Source organism: Myxocyprinus asiaticus, chromosome 32 (assembly GCF_019703515.2).
Source record: "Myxocyprinus asiaticus isolate MX2 ecotype Aquarium Trade chromosome 32, UBuf_Myxa_2, whole genome shotgun sequence".
NCBI lineage: Eukaryota > Metazoa > Chordata > Actinopteri > Cypriniformes > Catostomidae > Myxocyprinus > Myxocyprinus asiaticus.
In genome coordinates, this window is record NC_059375.1 from 4,623,458 (window position 1) to 4,642,936 (window position 19,479).

Here is a 19,479-nt window from a genome sequence, read left to right on the forward strand (position 1 = left end):
AGGTGGCTTGTCCAGCGGCAATGTAGGCTTTGGCCATCAGGGATGACGTAAACCTACAGGCCATTCTGCGGGCATAGGTGCACCGTGAGCGCCTTATCCACCAGGGGAATCGCCGATTGGCCCCTGGCCACCCCACCATCGAGGGTAGTGAGGGTGGGGGAGCTGAAAGATCGGGACCGGGCAGTGAAAGGTGCCTCCCACGACCTTGTCAGCTCCTCGTGCACTTCCAGGAAGAAAGGAACTGGAGCGGGGCGTTACTTTGAGCGGTGCCGCGAGCCCAGGAACTAATCATCGAGCCGTAAGGGTTAAGGGGAGAGCAGAGGGTTCCACTCTAGCCTGACGCTTGCGGCTGCCCAGGAAAGCCCGTGACTGGGCAACCGTACCCAAGGGGGGGAGCCCAGCTGAGGGTTCCATGTCCGACTGGATGAGCCCGCTCTCCGATGCTGCGCTCGAGAGCTCATCAGCCTCGCGGGATCCGAACAAGCGGTCGAACTCGCCATGAGACAAGCCGGCGGACTCATCCAGAAGCCCAATCGGGGCAGACGAGTGTGCTGGGGAATGGGAAGTCCGTGGGGGGATACCCAGCGGAGGTGGTCCCATTGGGGTCCCCAAATCGCCCCCAGTGCTAGCCGCGCTGGCCTCATACCCGTAGATAGAAGGACCGAGGCGCAGTTTTTCTTACGAAAGCAAGCCGCGACCGCAACGTTGCCATGGTCATGTTCTCACAATGAGTACGTGATCCATCCACGAACGCTGTCTCCGCGTGGGTCGCGCCCAGACATGAAAGACAGCGATCGTGGCCATCAGATGTTGTGAGATAACGACCGCAACCAGGAATAACACACAAACAGAAAGGCATCTTTAAAAAGACATGTCTTTAAAAAGACGTTCCGTGTGTAATGCATCGTCAGATCCAGCAAAGGTGAATGAACAGTCAGCTCAGTAAACATCGATCGTTTGGCTCTGAAGAGAAAATCTGAATGAGTGGTTGCATACCAGCTCCTATTATACCTGTATGTCCGGGGGAGTGGTATGCAAATACCACTCGCCAATTTTCATTGGCCTTTTATCAAAGACCAGAGGTGTCTCGGGCTCCCAAGAGTGACCCTTAGTGTCACTACATCGACACAACGTCGAATGAGTGACAGATAGGGAACCCTGTATATAACTTTGCAAATACAGTATACTTCCCTTGTAAAATGTGCACATAATTGTGCAATGTTTTTTTTTATTTTGGCACTATTCTGAGTAAACTGTAGAGACTGTTGTGCATGAAAATCCCAGGAGATCAGCAGTTAGAGAAATTCTCAAACCAGCCCATCTGGCACCAACAATCATGTCATGGTCAAAATAACTGAGATCAAATTTTTTTCCTCATTCTGATGGTTGATGTGAACATTAGCTGAAGCTCCTGATTCTGTATGATTTTAAGCATTGCACTGCTGCCACATGATTGGCTGATTAGATTATTGCATGAATAAGTAGGTGTACAGGTGTTCCTAATAAAATGTTCAGTGAATATAAATGTGTCTATGCCAAATGGATATAAATCCGGTCTTCAATTCCCTCGCTATATGTAAATTAAACAGAGTTCACTTCCATGATAATACTAATGCCGGGCAGCGAATTTAAAAGATATGACTTATTATTTGATTCCAATTGACTTTGCCCAGTGCACATGTGTGTCTGTGTGTGTGTGCTGTGTATTTTTTCCCTCTGGGCTTGTCGTAGTTCAGATATATCCATGCGCGTCAGCTGCGCTCATTGTCAATGTTTAGTTTTAGTTTCGTCAACGATCTGCATCAAATAAATGAAAAAAAAGTTTTGTCTCTCCTACAACATGCATACACTTCTTAATTTTTTATTAATTATTGCGCAACGCGAGCCCTATGCAAATACTCGGTAACAGCTGTTATGCTTCACATTTTTCCTGTGCTGATGCAGTAAAGTTTACATATGTGGCTTGAACAGCCAGATGCATTTACACTTGACCGAATTTCAAATTTAATGCATCTCAAACCACCTCCGGAGGTCACGCTTAAAGTGACCAAGTGTAAATACCCATTTGAAAAAGGAAGTGAACAATGAGGCTTTGCCAAGTGATGACCCTTGCAGAAAAGGAACAATGCCTAATGATATGAAGGTGCAAACTGACAACTCTTGCGAAAGTGGAGCAATGCCTGGACAATGCATTGGTGAAAACCAACTGCCCTTGAAAAGGGGCCATTGCTTCATGTGATGAGCCAATGAAAACTGACTAACCTTAATGGGGCAATGGCTGAAAGTATGAGCTACGTTACGTGTCTGTGTGGACGGACTATTTTTGACAAGGGAAATGCATGAAAGTGTAACCGACATGTCTGCGCAAACAGACTATCATTGAGAGAGGAAGCATTGCTGCCTATAATGTGCCTACAGACTGTCCATGTGAAAAGATGGCACTGCTTTGCAATGTGACTGTGCGAAAGCAAAAGGCAACTGTGGCAAGGAACACAAAACTCCATAAGATGTTGCTCAGTGAAGAAAAATAACCCTGGGAGAAACCAGACTCACTGTGGGGGCCAGTTCCCCTCTGGTTAAACAGCATGAATATAATGCCAATATTAGTTATTTATGTGTAGTACAAGTCATGGTTTAAATTAGTAAACTAAGTAAGTGTTAGGGACCAATGTTTAAACAAAAAGATTTTGTGTGGTCTGTAATATTAATGACTAATATCTTTGAAGTCCATCCCGAATTAACTGCAGAAGTGCACACAGATGCATTGTCCTTTATTAGTTGACTGATGAAGGCATAAGTTGGCAATAAATTATCTACGTATTCTATTTTAAGAATGAAGTCTATCCTTAGACCAAGATGATGCAGGCAGAGGTCAGTGAGGTGCTCGACTATAGCTGGGTCTGGCCTTCTCTGGTAAACTCATGATATGTATCCCAAGGTTGAGACAGGGAAACAAATAGAATAATACTAGCATAGATGTCATTCACTTTAAAGCAGAATTATAGAGTATGAGAAATGTTTCTAGTTCCGGCTGACCTAACTTATGCAGCATACCTATGAGTTGATGGATAAAGAAGGTGTATGCCAGGCTCAATATATGAGTCTTTAGTCTAGACATAGAGAGAGTGTGTCTGAGTCCCTAACAATGCTAGGAAAACTATTCCATAGTTTAGGAGCCAAATAGGAAAATGATCTACCTCCTTTTGTGGATTTTGATATTCTAGGCATTATTAACAGGCCAGAATTTTGCAATCGTATTGAACCTGGTGGAATAAAGCATGACTGAAGGTTGCTTAAGTACTGTGGAGCTAGACCATTAAAATATTTGTAAGTAATTAACAGAATTTTAAAAATGAATACGAAATTTAACAGGCAATGTAGAGATGAAACAAATGGGGCTGATATGATCATATTTCTTGGTTCTATTCAGTACTCTATCTGCTGCATTTTGAACCAACTGAAGTTTATTTATTGAACTTGTAATGCATTACAATAATCTAGTCTTGAGGTCATGAACATATTAATTAATTTTTCGGCATCAGAAACAGAACATGTGTCGTAATTTAGCAATATTTTTGAGGTGGAAGAATGCTGTTCTACAAATATTGGAAATGTGATTTTTTTGGGCTGATTGCTATCAAATATCACACCTAAGTTCTTCGCTGTAGAAGACGACAAAACAGTACATCCATTGAGAGTCTAATTATATTTTAGTTGCTTATTTTTAGAGGATTTTTGGTATCTCTATTTTGTTGGAATTGAAACCAATCTTTGATATCAGTGATACACTATGCTAACTTGAAGATTTGTGAAATTTCTATGGGTTTCAAAGAAATATGAAGTTTGGTATTGTCGACATGACAGTGAAAACTAATTCCATGGTTCCTGATAATGTCTCCCAGTGGTAGAATAAATAAGGAGAAAAGCAGAGGCCCTAAAATTGATTCCTGTGGCACTCCATAATTAACTTTAGTTTGAATTGACAATTCCATGTTTGCAAAGACAAAGTAGTAACGGCTGGATAAATTGGACCTAAACCAAGCTAATGCCTGTCCACATATGCCAACGTAATTCTCAAGCCTATCTAAAAGAATGTTGTGATCTATGGTGTCGAAGGCAGCACTAAGATCTAAAAGCACTAGAAGAGAAGAGAAATGCAGCAGTGATCAGATGATAAAAGCAGGTCATTTGTAACTCTGAGAAGTGCAGTCTCTGCACTATGAATGTGCCTAAATCCTGACTGAAATTCTTCAGATATACCATTTGTCTGTAAAATCAAACATAGTTGGGAGGACACTACCTTTTCTAGTATTAATGACATAAATGGGAGATTTGAGATTGGTCTATAATTAGCCAACTCTCCAGGATCAAGCTGTCTTGATAAGTGGTTTGATAACTGCTAGCTTAAAATTTCTTAGGAGATGCCCTAAGGATAATGAGGAGTTAATAATATTAAGAAGAGGTTCTGAGATATCAGAAAATGCCTCTTTTAAGAGCTTCGTTGGTATTGGGTTTAACATACATGTTGTTGCTTTTGATGTTTAAGTTATGTTAGCTTTTCCTGACCTGTGACAGTGAAGGACTGAAGTTGCTTGTAGGGAATAATATGATGCACTGTCTTCTGAGGTGCTGTGGCAGCTGGTTGCATAATTCCAGTTTTGTTTCTGGTGATTTCAATTTTATCAGTCAAGAAATTCAGAAAATCATTACTCCTGTGCTGCGATGGAACATCGGGTTCAGTCAAAGTTTATTTTTTACCAATTTAGCCACAGCACTGAATAAACACCTAGGTTTGTTGTGGTTATTTTCTATGAGTTTGCTTAAATATGCAGACCTGGCAGCTTTTAGGGCCTGTCTGTAGCTAGAGACACTATCCTTCCATGCACATAGAATCACTGATAACACTTTCTATGAAGCCCATATTTATAATGCATTGTAAAGGCATTATATATGTATTATACTGCATTCATAATGTATCATAATACACCTTATAATAAGTTATATCTTTGTATAAATAATCATAACTACAGTTATTATACATTATAAGGCTTCTCCTATTCATAGTTATACTTAAGAGTAATATGCATTATAACACAAGCAACATCCAATTTTAACGCAGCAGAAGTTAATAACTTGTGCTTTAATAAAAGTGCTGTATATTGTAAACAGTCAAAAGGCTTTATGACGTGATCATATTATAAGTGGTCTTTGCCTGCTCTAAGTTACAAAAGCAATGTCTTCTTAAAAATAGCCATAACATAAACTTGTAACATACAATACATCAGAAGTCAAACTTATATAATGGAAGATATTTATAAAAGTCTCCAAATAAGATGCACAAACATTAAAGATTATTGAATAGATTCCAGTATAGAATCAGTTTTATTTTTTATTTATTTATTTTTTACTCTTCGGTGTGTTTACACTCAAGAGAATTGGCTACATGTGTGATCAACATACATATTGTTTACTCGAGAGGGAGTTTCTGATATATTTTAACCTCAATATCTCAAAGTTTACATTGAATGTGTGTTATTTTGTATTTTGTGCATGTGTAATGTATATAACTGCCAGCATGACTTGTAATGTCTTTATAACCACTTAAAAATATCTAATGGATGTTTATAAGAAGGCATTGTTTTTGTCACTTTACTAAAAGCATACTAAAAGAAGTTATAACATATTATAAGGTGTATTATGAGACATTACTAATGCATTATAATGCCTTTATAATGCATTATAAATATGGGCTTCATAGAAAATGTTACCGAAACACCTCTAATTTTTTATTCTTCCACTTGTGCTCCATTCTCATCCACACTGATATTGTTTATATCAGAGTGTGCATGTGTCATTTGTGAAAAATCTAAATAATTTGGCTAAAAGGTTATCTAGAATTTATTTACGGTATTTTGAAATGCCTATGATAACAATATTGTGCATGTTAATTACCGTGATATGCCATATTACAAAATACCATCACAGGCCTAGTTTCCACCAGACTATTTGAGTGCAAATAGTCACTCTGGTTATATACAGTATATAGTAAATAACACAGCCCTGTTTAATGTGATTATTTAATATTTGAGCAGCAATATACATTCTGTGCTAAGATTTGTGATCCAGTAATTGTTTTACAATTACCTACCACTAGGTGTCGGTAGCCACGCAGCAACAAATGATAGTTCCCCATTAAAGGAAAATAGTGATGGTGGACATCTGGAGCAAATCAGTGCAAGTGATCGTGATTTAATGTGCTATCAGAGTGACTAACAGAAAACAAGAAGAATCAGTGGGTAAATACTATAAATACAGCGATACAGCAATAACAATCACTACATAATGAATAAAAGCCATAAACGGATAAATTCTAATGAAATACAAGCCACAAACAATGCATAAACATACCTAAAATTAACAGAGAGATTATAATCAGAGCATGTACACTGAAAATACTTGTGCATAAATCAATGTTCATAAATGCTGAATCCTCATTGCCCAATGCAGGGCATGCAAACGCTGTTGTAAACAGTTGAGCAATATGAACCTGGACTTGGCTGGCCCACGTGGCATGGCTGCCACGGACTGGCTAAATGCAATCTTTTCTCACACCTAACATGAAGATCTATGTGCACCAACTACTCTTGTAAAAGTGAAACAGTGCCGCTTGAAAAGCGATTACTGGATTCAGTATAATGATTCAATGAAATTGAACAGTGAATAGAGAAACATATTACATAAATACATAACAGAAAAACCTAAAACCCCATCACCACCAGATATATGCATATGAAAATTTTTCCCAAAAGAAGATGAAACGGAACTTTTGTATCTTGCTGATGGTGACCAGCTGTGCTGAGGAGCTAAACATCAAGGTGGGTAAACCAAACAAGGGACAATTCAAGTCTAGAGCAACTGTTTGCTTGGAAAAGTGACAGCATTGCATGTGACATGATTGTGTGTTTCTCTTACTTGCGAGTGAGTGAAAACAGCTACGGCATAACAAAGAAATGAGCCTGTTTACATGCACACCAATATGCTGATTTCTCTCTCAAATCAGCTTATTTACAAAATCTGAAAAGGCAAGAAATCTGCATTTACATGACATTTGAAATAATCGCGTTATTCTCTACTTTTGGCATCAAACCATGAAGAGGCATGCGCTCAACACGTGGATGAGCCGGTAAGAACAATGGCTCAGGTGTTTACATGGCACACAAAATCTGCATAAAGGGCAAAAATCTATCCGTGTTGATGGTTTATTCTTACGCCGTTTATGGCCTTTAAGTCGATAAAGGAACGTGGTTTATTGCGTTTACATGACCGCATGCGTTGTCGGCTTATTAAGCATAATCGGTGTAAGAACGTGCATGTAAACGTGCTCAGTGTTGGGACTGTGCAGAGCTTATAAAGCATAGGCAGATTTCTGATTGGATGAAATGCCTTAATTGAATGAATGAAGTGCTTCATACAATCTTCCTAATATAAAAATCGCTTAGGCTTCCATTTCTTGTTGCTCAACTGGCAGAGCATGGCTCTAACACAGCTCACAAAGTCATGGGTTCGATTTCCAGGAATACACAAATGTACTTTGTGTGCATTGTAAGTCACATTAGATAAAAGCAAAAGTTTGAACTATATTGTGTGTTCCTAACAGATACTATCTACCCAGAAAGTTTTCACGGTGCAGTATAGAAGAGTACATTCAGTTCTTGCAGCAGGGAGGAGGGAGCTGCCTCTTCAATAAACCTAACAAGGTTTGTCTGAAACATCCACTAGAAATGAAAAAAATAAAAAATAAATGTGGGATTGGTTTTTAAACGCTAAAATATTAAATTTTCCCCAACAATATTTCAGCAAAAAAGGTTTAAGTCTACTTTTGTCATATACCTCATAATGTAACTAGCTACTTTCTCTAAGCGTGCTTTCACCCTAGCAATTTTGGTGTGCACCCAGAGGTCGAATGACGTCAAAGTTCAGTTCGTTTGGATAATGTGATAATCCGAACTCGGGTGCGCACCCAGGAACCGCACCCAGGAACCGCACCTGGGTCCACTTAAAAAGGTGGTCTGGGGTACAGTTCATGTGAACTCTGGTACAGTTCGCTGCTAATATGAACGCAATCGTACCAAATCACGGAATTGAACCACTTGTGATGACGTATAATTTGTGTCTTTGCAGGCTCTCGATCGCAATTATTATGGTATAATGCATTTCTCATACCTGCTTGTGCCCAAATACACCGCCTTCAGAGAGCAGCTAACATTCTTCACATCTCTTGCAATGCATCCGCAGGCTCACGGCACACAAATGCTAATATTCATCATATCATTGCACATTCATTACATCCCCGGGAGACAAACACAAGTTTTGTTCTGTGCATGGCAAGTTTTCGTGGTAAATCCAAAGAGACAAACTTGAATACTTCACTTAACACAGTGACGTCTTCTCGAGTTGTTACCTAGTTGCAGTGGTAAACAGCTGCCGCTCATACGCATGTTGATGATCTAATCAGACTGCGGTTCAGACCCAAATAATATGATGTGAACACAGACCAGCATGGGCAGCAGGAAGGGGAGAAAATGAACTCAGGTTTGGTCCAAGCAATACAACCAAGTTTGAAAGCACCCTAAGGGAAGCTCAGCTCATTTTTCTGATAGTAGTTGGTACCTTAGCTTGCTACTTTTTTAAGTATCTTGCCCAAAACAAATTATCTGCCATAAAACACATAGGGTAGTAATAAGGGCTATCCTAGGGTCAGTTTCGGGGCTCAGCCCAGAACTATGTGGATGTGAATGGGTCAGGGCAGTAACATGATCTTCTCTGTTGCTACAGTTGTTGGATCCTCCTGAATGTGGAAATGGATTTGTGGAACAGGGAGAAGAATGTGACTGCGGCTCTCAAGTGGTGAGTGAATAGATGACCACACAAATTTCCAAAAAAAAGCCTCAATATTTGTTTACTCTGAGAATCAGGTCATCAGTGCACTGTGCCTGTGAAATGTACTAGTATACGAGAACAGGAATGTGACAAGTGCAGTGCAGGATGAGCTAACAGTATGTACATATCATCTCTGCACGTAGGAATGCTCTCGCGCTGGAGGCGCATGCTGTAAGAAATGCACTCTTACCCATGATGCAATGTGCAGCAATGGACTTTGTTGCAGCCGTTGCAAGGTAAGACTGAAGAAAGTGAAAAGTGATCAATTACACATTCTAGTGTCGTTCCAAATCTGTAAGACTTTCTTCTGTGGAACACAAAAAAATGCAGAGTGTTCAGGCTGCTCTTTTCTATACAAGAAAGGGGACAGTGACCAGTGACTGTCAAACTCTAAAAAGGATAAATACCAAAAAAGCATAATAAAATATAATTAAAGTATTTCATATGACTTATTTCATACAAACACCTAAGCTGACACGTGAGCCGAAAGTGTCATAGAAGCAACACAAAATAACATGGTTGCTTCAGAAAATTTGTGTTTCATGTTGCATTTGCTTTTAGTACACTACTGGTTAGTTTAGGTGTTGGTTAAGGGTAAGGATGTCTGTTCTTATTCCTCTCATTTGCTTTTTTCCAAGCCTGGTGATTGAGTCTCACTGAGACTGGGCACTTTGAGTCCTAATGTTGTGTTAGGACAACATTAAGCAATTTTCATGGCTTGTATGGCTAATGCGCATGTGTGTTCTCGAGTTGATTGAAAGGTGATGTTTGTATCTAAAAAGTTATTGGCTCTTTTACCTGTAAGGCTGGATTTCCTTTCTACATGCGTTGACCATTGTGCGTTTCAATTTCTCAAATTCATTTTAATAGAAGTGGCCCGTCTCTGCTGAATTGTTTCTGGCTTAATGCAACATATCACTTGCTTTATATTTGCATGTTCCCAGTACAGTAATTGCTGCTTGCAGCTTTATGTTATATTTAGAGGCCAAGCATCGAAGTTGTTAGTTTTTAGGGGTCAGTGACCGAAGGTGTGTAGGCACTTATTGTATACGTTAGTGTTCTTTTTATTATTATTATAGTCTTGAATCTATGGCAGCCCATAGATCTGTACATAGGAAAGATATTAAATTTGGCACACTGATAGAGGATACTCTTAAATGTAATTAACCCAAATTTGGGGTCTCTAACTCAAACCCGTGTGCGCTACCAACTATTCAAATTTGTACACATGTTTTGGCCTGTAACTTTTGAACCGTAAGGTCTAGAAACAACATTATTTTATTCTCTGATTCCTTGGGTCATGCCGACTCCCATAGGGTCACATTGTTTCGAAGCTTAACCCACTAGATTTTCTGCCAATTTGTATTATTTATTTATTTTTTTTATTTTGCACGTATCATGACAAAATTTATGGAATTCATGAAGATAGACCAAACCATTTTTTATTTTATTTATTCACTCAATTTGGAATGCCCAATTTCCAGTGCACTTTTAAGTCCTCGTGGTCGCGTAGTGATTCGCCTCAAACCAGGTGGCGGGGGATGAATCCCAGTTGACTCTGTGTCTGAGACCATCAACCCATGCATCTTATCATGTGGCTTGTTGAGCGCATTGCCACGGAGACATAGCGCGTGTGGAGGCTTCACGCCATCCACTGCGGCATCTGCACTTAACTTAGCACGCGCCCCACCGAGAACGAACCACATTATAGTGACCACGAGGAGGTTACCCCATGTGACTCTACCCTCCCTAGCAACCGGGCCAATTTGGTTGCTTAGGAGACCTGGCTGGAGTCACTCAGCACGCCCTGGGATTCGAACTAGCGAACTAGTGAACTCCAGGGGTGGTAGTCAGTGTATTTTACCACTGAGCTACCCAGGCCCCCCATTTTTTTATACTGCATCAACAAATTCGATGGCGAGCATGCCAAAATGGACGTGAGGCTGTATCTTCGCAACGCTTTAGCGCATTGACACAAACGTAGTATTTGTCATCACAAGTATGACTTGAGGGTACCTGCAAAGTTTCGACACAGCGCCACCTAGTGGTCTAGAAATATGAAAAATTGCTATTTTTGCTTATAACTTTTGAATAGTTTGGCCTAAAATCATTAGACTGGTCCATTTAGATTCCCTGGGGCACACAGAGTCGAATGATACCCAATTTTACTATGTAGGCCATGTTGGGTGTCGGCCATTTTAGAAATGCATTGCCGTATTATTACAAAATTTGGTATGTGTCATTGGGGCCATGTCCCGAAGGTACTCAAAAAGTTTGAGGACAGCACAACATAGTGGTTAAATTATATAATAAAATGCTTATAACTTTTGAAAAATTTTCATGAGACAATTGTCATGAGACTTATGTTGTTAGCTTCCTTGGGTTAAGCAGAGTACGATGATACCAAATTTGCCATGGTTAGCCATACTTCCTGTCTGCCATTTTGAATTTCATTGAAAAGTTACTTTTTTTAGGTCATATGTCCGATTCACATGAAATGTGTTATGTATCATCTAGGGACACTCACGACAAAAAGTTATCAAAAGCTTTTTGATAGACAAAATGGTTCTTGAATAACACCAACAGAATATATGGCAAAACTCATTAACGCTTTGGCATATTGACATGATGAGTCATTGTCACCACAGCCTGACTGCACCATATAAATTTGGTGACAATGCCACCTAGTGGTCAAAAGAATGGTTAGTAAATGTATTTTTAAAATAACATAAGTTTGTGTTATTTAACGCTATGTGTCTAAAAATGGGATGCCTAATATTCTTTAATATCCTAATCTCTACATTACTGGAGTGATTTGTAACACAAAGATATAAAAAAAAAAAAAAAACAGGTACCAATTTGCTTGCGCAATCTATTAAATTGTGTGTGCGTCATGGGCATATTGTGGGTGATTTACAAAGAAAAATTGCTTAAATAGCTTCATGTGCAAATATGTTATACACACCCTCCAAAAGTAGGCGTATGTTAATTGCACCAAATGCATGCTCACTTATAGTTGGCTACAGCTTTATTTAGCAAGTGTAAGAGTAGTTGATGAGAATACCTTTTTTTGACACGTCTCTTGAAATGTTTCAAATCAGTTGTGAAGCAGAGGATGCCTCAATTACTGATTCACAAAGACAATACAATATTATGTACATGTTAAGCCATCTCACCACTAATGCTGACCATGGTAAAGTTGCGCTCAGGAAGCTGCATTTTTCATCGAGAAAACTGTGCATCTGACCACTTGGTACAGTGCAACCCCCTTCTAATAGAACAAGGGCATTCTACAAATTGTGAGTTCGGCTACATAGTGGCACATCACAAGGAGCATCATGTGTAACAAACCCAGAGGGGTGACAGCAGCTGTGGTGGCCATCAACCCCAACATTCGCTTGAATTCTCACAGCAGTAGGGCTATTCCCAGCTTGAACTTCATCAAGCACTGGAGAAAAGACTGAATCCAAGCATCAGTCAAATGTGCCGACATGGCCAAGTTGAGTTTCATCCCCAAGAAGGAAACTTGCCGACTAGGCACCAAAACGCTTCCTTGCCCAATTGACTTTGAGGCCCAAAGCTCCAGTTGTGTAAGCAATGGATCCCTGGACTTGTATGCTAACTTCTCTGATTGCACTAAGAGCAACCAATCTTCAAGTTAGTTCAACACACAGATGCTGCTCAGCCTTAGTGGAGCGATCGCCGTATCAACACATTTGGTTAATGTGTGAGGAGCCAGGGACAAGCCAAAGGGATCGGCCTTTGAACAGAATGGAAAGAGGTGCGTGAGTGTGAGGCAGATGTGTTTATTTGCAGACTGGTCTAGACCACGCAGAACATAAGCAGTGCTTGTGAGAAGTGCGGTGTGGAATGTTTTTCAATTCACACATCACAAACCTTACAAAAATATACCATGGATTTACTGTATTAACACTAACTGTATTAACTATGGTATTTTCATTAGAAAAAAAAAATTATATAGAAATCATAGTTACTAACCATGGTAGTGAGGAGTCATGCATGGCTTTACATGTGTTCACCATTGTCTTATAAATACCATTGTAAAAACTATGGATACTATGGAAGCACTATGGAATAATTTCATAATTATTATGGACCAAGCTACCAGTTTTCCTTCTGTTTAAAATCTGTTCTCTTCTAATGCTCTCTGATTTGTGAAATATGTAACTGTTTTAATTTACAACTTTTAATTTAGCCCAATTAAGTGTTAATTTTTTTCACAGATATTACTGTTAATATCATTTACATCTGCATCCCAAATTCAAAATCAGAGTTTATTTCGAATTTCAATGCACAAATATAAAATATATTATTGGTAATTACATGGATGCAAGCAAATCATGTGCTGGTGCCACATTTTCAACCAGCCCTTTTCGGGCACACGGAACGCTGATGTGGCCCGGGCTGAAATTGAGTTTGACACCCCTGCTCTTGCCTGTCACCAGAAAGATCTGCAATGAAATTATCCACAACAGAAGTCATTTTCCCATACCTTAATAAAGTGTCCCAAAAGTGTCCAGTATAAACGTAACAATTCCCTAAGAAAATATCACAAACACCTCTTCCCCCCAGAAATGAGACTAATGTACAATTGATAATTAATAATACAAAATAGTGGTCAAACACGTAGTGGCGTTAACCACAAATTTATGAAGGAATTCCCTCAAACAACAAAGAATGCCAACGATATAAATATACAGCTTTTCTATGTTAAAGTCTCTCCAGCATTCACATAGGAACGCTGCTACATAACCAGTAAGTAACACTGGTGTAACCCCTAAGCCTACCCAATAATCTCTAATTAATTCATAACTAGTTTTCAAAGACGTGCCAGGCTTGGGGTGGCTTTAAACCATAAATGTTGTGCCACTGGTCCTTCAAAAGATTCAGCAACCAAAATCATACCCCTGACAGAGATCAAGTCTCCACCGGGGATTGCCTTCAAAAATAACATACCAAAATAAGGAACTAACAAAACAAACAGTGGTCCGATGGGAGGATTGCCAAGCAATCTAACTGAAACTAGGGTGACTATACATCCTCTTTTTCCCGGCCGGGATTTCAAAATTGGCTAAAAATGTCCGTGATTTCCCTTTGGTCATAAAAATTTTGTGAGGAACAAGACGACTGAGACCCTCTCATCCCGCTACTGTCCAGGTCTGGGACTTAGCACTTGTGTTAAATGCATTTATGGGTTCCCCGTTTGAGGCGAAGGTTGTGCTTAAGCCTAGGCCTATGTTTTGAAACTCCCTTTATGGCTCAGGTGGTAACCTTGAATGCTTTTCTCCTCCTCCCTTTGAGTCGGACGAGGGACAGAAATTGCATACGCTCTGCCCTGTCAGGGCGCTGCGCTAATATGTACGTTGATCGTACAAGTCTGTTCAGGCTGACGGCCCTGCTCTTTGTTTGCTTTGGAGGCTGCTCGAAAGGTTTGGCTGTCTCCAAGCAAAGACTTTCTCATTGGGTGGTTGATGCCATTGCGCTTACTTACAAGGCGTGCATAGGGGTATGAGCCCATTCTACCAGGGGCATGGTTTCCTCCTGGGCTTGGGTAATTGGTGTGTCCTAGTAGGACATTTGCCTGGCAGCAGGCTGGGCTTCCCCTAACACCTTTGCCAGTTTTTATATCTTGAATGTTTACTCTCTCTTCCCTGGTTTTTGCTGTGAAGGAGAGTGAATCTCTTTGTGTCCACTGGGCACAGCGTAAAGCTTATGTCCTAATACTTGGCTGGCTAGTGGCATTTGTTACGCATTATCGGCCTGTGGCAGTTTTATGCTTCTACATTGTGATGTGGTTACATATTTACACATATACATATGTGTTTGTTTGCAATGCCTTGCTACCCATTGGCTAGTGTCATTATTAAACTCTACCCCTTTGAGCAGACTTTCCTCTCCTTCCTTCCTGTTATTCATTACGAAGAGGAGATTGGGTTTGCGCTTTTCTACCTTCTTGGGTAGTAGTGCAATATGTGTGTGCAATCAGTATCATGGTGCGATGATATAGGATCCCCAAAGCATCAGCAACTGACGCAGCATTGAAGTGACCGACTTGAAAGCGAAAGCTCAGGTTACAACTGTAGAGACGCTGCACTACTGATATCTCGCTGTAAAAGGACAGAGAGATGCGCTCTCCTCCTGCGGTGACTGCACTGGCCCCTCCGCTGGGGCCCTTGCCCCGTTAAGGGAGGTGGGCATTCGCATTCTCAACTATCTCGACGACTGGCTAATCCTAGCTCACTCTCGAGACATGTTGTGCGCACACAGGGACCTGGTGCTCTCACACCTCAGCCGGCTAGGGCTTCGGGTCAACTGGGAAAAGAGCAAGCTCCTCCCGGTTCAGAGCATCTCTTTTCTCGGTTTGGAGTTGGACACAGTCTCCTTGATGGCGTGCCTTACGAACAAGCACACCCAGTCAGTGCTGGCCTGTTTGAAGGCATTCAAACTGAAAACAGCGGTTCCACTGAAACTTTTTCAGAGGCTCCTGGGGCATATTGCATCCTCGGGGGTGGCCACCCCACTCGGGTTGATGCATATGAGGCTGCTTCAGCACTGGCTCCAGATTCGAGTCCCGAGATGGGCATGGCACCACGGGACACATCGCGTGGTCATCACGCCGGTCTGTCACTGTCTTTTCAGCCCTTGGACCGACCTCTCATTTCTACGGGCAGGTGTTCCTTTAGAACTGGTCTCCAGGCACCTCCAAAGTGGGCTGGGGCACTGTTTGCAATGGGCACGCAGTCGCCGACCTCTGGACTGCATTGGTACATCGACTGCCTCGAGTTGTTGGCAATTCTGCTCGCCCTGTGGAGGTTCCGGCCATTGATCCAGGGCAAGCACGTGTTAGTTCGGAAAGACAACACAGCAACGGTAGCATATGTCAACCGCCAAGGTGGTCTGCGCTCTCGTTGTATGTCACAACTCGCCCGCCGTCTCCTCCTCCGGAGTCAGCAGCACTTCACGTTGCTGTGACCCACTCACATCCCGGGCAACCTCAACACTACAGCGGATGCGCTGTCACGGCAGGAAACCCTCAGGGGAGAGTGGAGACTCCACCCTCAGGTGGTCCAGCTGATTTGGAGTCGATTTGGACAGGCATGCCCTCGCCGATCTGGTACGCCCTCATGAGGCTCCCCTCGGCATAGACATGCTGGCACACAGCTGGCCCCCTGGCCTATGCAAATATGCGTTTCCCCAAGTGAGCCTGCTTGCACAGACCCTGTGCAAGGTCAGGGAGGACCCTGAGCTCCTCGTCCTGGTAGCACCCTACTGGCCCACCCAGACGTGGTTCTCGGACCTCACGCAGAGGGCCCTCTGCTCCGGTCGTCATGCTTGTAGAAACTCCTCCCCCCTTGGGTAGGACCTATCATGCGACTCTCCACATGACATACTTCCAACAAGACTCGGTAAGACCATGTGATGTATTTCCACTTGAAGTACCCCCCCTCCCCATTTCTCTGGGTGGGGTGTGGTCTCTGTGGTGTCTTCCCCTTGGGAGTGATACCCCCCCCGACGTGGACACTCACGGATCCCAGTCCGTTAACATAATTCCACTCTTTCTGGGGAGAAAAAAGAGGGAAAGGAGGCCTTGGTTAGGCTAGCCTGTCCCTATTTGTTGAGCAGTCAACTTGTTCCTGAAGGACCGTTCAACGCTCATAGCAGCGTTGGGGAAGGATACATGACAGCCTGATTCGCTGGCTTCGAGGCACACAAAAGTCTGCCCATCTCGCACCGCTAGTCCACGTAACACAGTTCAGCTAGTTGTGGCATTTGTATAGGGACCCCTAGTGTCACTACATCGACACAACGTTGAGTGAGTGACAGATAGGGAACGTCATGGTTACTTTTGTAACCTCCGTTCCCTGATGGAGGGAACGAGACATTGTGTCCCTCTTGCCACAACGCTGAACTACCCGCTGAAATGGCCAGGACCTTGTCTCGGCTCCTCAGCACAAAACCTGAATGAGTGGTTGCATACCAGCTCCTTTAATACCCATATGTCCGGGGGAGTGGCATGAAAATTCCACGTGCCAATTCTCCCAAGAGAGACCCCTAGTGTCACTACATCAAACACAACGTCTCGTTCCCTCCATCAGGGAACGGAGGTTACGAAAGTAACCATGACGTTACAGAAATACTCAAACCAGCCTGTTTGGCACCAACTGTCCTGCCACAGTCTAAATCACTGAGATCACATTTTTTTCCCCATTCTGATGGTTGATGTGAACATTAACCGAAGCTCCTGACCTGTATCCGCATTATTATATGCATTGCACTGCTGCCACACGTTTGGCTGATTAGATAATCGCATGAATATGTAGGTGTACAGGTGTTCCTAATAGTAATCAGCAAGTGTATCTCACAATTAGTCTGAATAATTCCTAGGGTTAGGTATTTCCAAGGTATGAGGTTCCAAGGTTAAGGCATAATTTTCTATAAAGCTGTTCACTGGGGGCTTAAAGACTTAAAGCACATTCTTCTGTAAAGCTGCTTTAAAATGATGTGTATCATGAAAAGAGCTATACAAATAAAAATGACTAGACTTGATTTCTGTTAAGTAAACTTTGTTCTTCATCAGTTTCTCCATACCTGTAATGAGAGATCTCCTGTTTTGTGCTCATCATGACAATGTCCAGTGGATCATTCTGCATCCACTTTTGGGATAGTAAAATGTCTGAAAATATATTTTATACATATAAACCTAGGTTACAATATTGGTCAGCCATATTGTAACAGTTCTACAATCCTACAGTTACTGAAATGAGATTAGAAATAGAGTATTTGTTATAAAACCAAAGATTATCACTGACACTTCAGAAAGAAAAAGATCTTTAACAACTGGCACTGAGTGTTTAAAATTCTCAACTACGCCACCTATTTAAATTCTATGAAGCCTGTCTGACTGATGCTTCTAAATTTCATGTGATGGATTTTCTAAGGCTATATCTGTAACTATCCATAGAAACTGATTTCTAAAATTTGTAATTTTTATCACTGTACTCGTTCTATTAGAGGGGACATATCCCTGGGGTTAATCTTAATAGATTTTTTTTATTTTTTATTTAGTGTCATTGATTTTTTTTGTTGCATAGTCTTCACATGAAGGACTCACAGATGAAATACTAAAGCAGGAAGTGTGTGAGTGTTTGTGTGTGTGTGTTTTACAGTATGAGCAAAGAGGGGTGGTCTGCAGGGATGCAGTGAATGACTGTGATGTACCGGAGACGTGTACTGGAGATTCCAATAAAGTAATTATACATTTACACTAATCATCATCATAATAATAATGATCATAATAATATAGCAAATCTTCAGCTAATATATATACTCCTCATGAATTTCTCCAACAGTGTCCTCATAATGTACACAAACTGGATGGCTATATGTGCGATGCAGGACAGGTAAAAAAAAAAAATATATATATATATATATATATATATATATATATATATATATATATATATATATATTTTTTTTTTTTAAATATATATTTTTCTTTCTTTCTTTCTTTCTTTCTTTCTTTCTAATGTGTTGTTATGTTTATGTCTTTCTCAGGGCCGCTGTTATGGGGGCCACTGTAAAACGAGGGATGCGCAGTGTCAGGCTCTCTGGGGTCACAGTGAGTAACAGGAAATAGAGCACCTTTTATACTGTAGAATGTTTTGAATAAAACAACTATCTCTAAGCAATCCCTATAGCTGAGTTTCCCTCCAGATGTTTCACATTTTTATGCTCATTTCTAAATAAAAAGCTAAACATTGCGCATTTCCGTCAACTGTGTTATGCGCATTATCTTCAGGGAGCCTGCCTTGTGTTATGAAACAGCTGAACAACCTTGTATTTGCTGTAATAGAGCAATTGTACATTATGTTATTAAATGCTGCCAGGAGATGTTGCAGAATAAGTGCAATAGTTCACATAATGAGGGCTTAAATGGCTATTCCCACATGCCGCTAGCCTCCATATACCTGGGAGCATGCGCACTCAAACAGTTCTTATGGAATGTTTAACGACGAGCTGTGGGTAAGCATTTCCGACGGTTTGAAGAATTGTGTGCCATGGGTGGGTCTTCACATCAAGCTATCGCACACTTATACCAACCCAGGGCTGGGGAGTGTGAAGAGTGATATATCAACACCCCGATAGTGTGGCACCCCCGCTACGACCTCCGGAGATCGGCCACCAGAGATTGTGCGCGTGCATTGCCCAGTTGTACAAAAGCAACAAGGCAGGCTGCGATTCTGGCTTTAAATGTAAATACATTCTGATCAGTAAGCCCCACTTGCATTAATTGACAGTACACATTTGGACTTTTTCACCTGCTGCTCGTGCTCAAGATCATCAGACATGTTACGAACTCCTCGAGTAGTTGGGAGCTTTTTATTTTCTCTTAGAGGGGTGCAGCTTTTCTTTATCAGAGGCTCTGAGGTTTTATTATGCAAGCCTTATTTCTAAATATATAATATATAAGCCACATTTATAATCTTCATTTGTTTTTAATCAATCCATACACCAAGG

The 19,479-nt window shown here is 41.2% G+C and overlaps 1 protein-coding gene across 3 annotated transcripts in view; it reads left to right on the forward strand.

Moving 5' to 3' along the window:
- The window catches only part of adam11 (ADAM metallopeptidase domain 11), a 162,959-nt gene that overhangs the window by 86,027 nt on the left and 57,453 nt on the right, over positions 1-19,479 (forward strand). For all 3 annotated transcript variants that reach the window (XM_051666956.1, XM_051666957.1, XM_051666954.1), the window contains exons 15-20: positions 7,658-7,757; positions 8,836-8,907; positions 9,084-9,176; positions 18,129-18,209; positions 18,312-18,362; positions 18,517-18,580. In XM_051666956.1, coding sequence (XP_051522916.1) covers positions 7,658-7,757; positions 8,836-8,907; positions 9,084-9,176; positions 18,129-18,209; positions 18,312-18,362; positions 18,517-18,580 — 461 coding nt within the window. The remainder of the gene's footprint in view (positions 1-7,657; positions 7,758-8,835; positions 8,908-9,083; positions 9,177-18,128; positions 18,210-18,311; positions 18,363-18,516; positions 18,581-19,479) is intronic.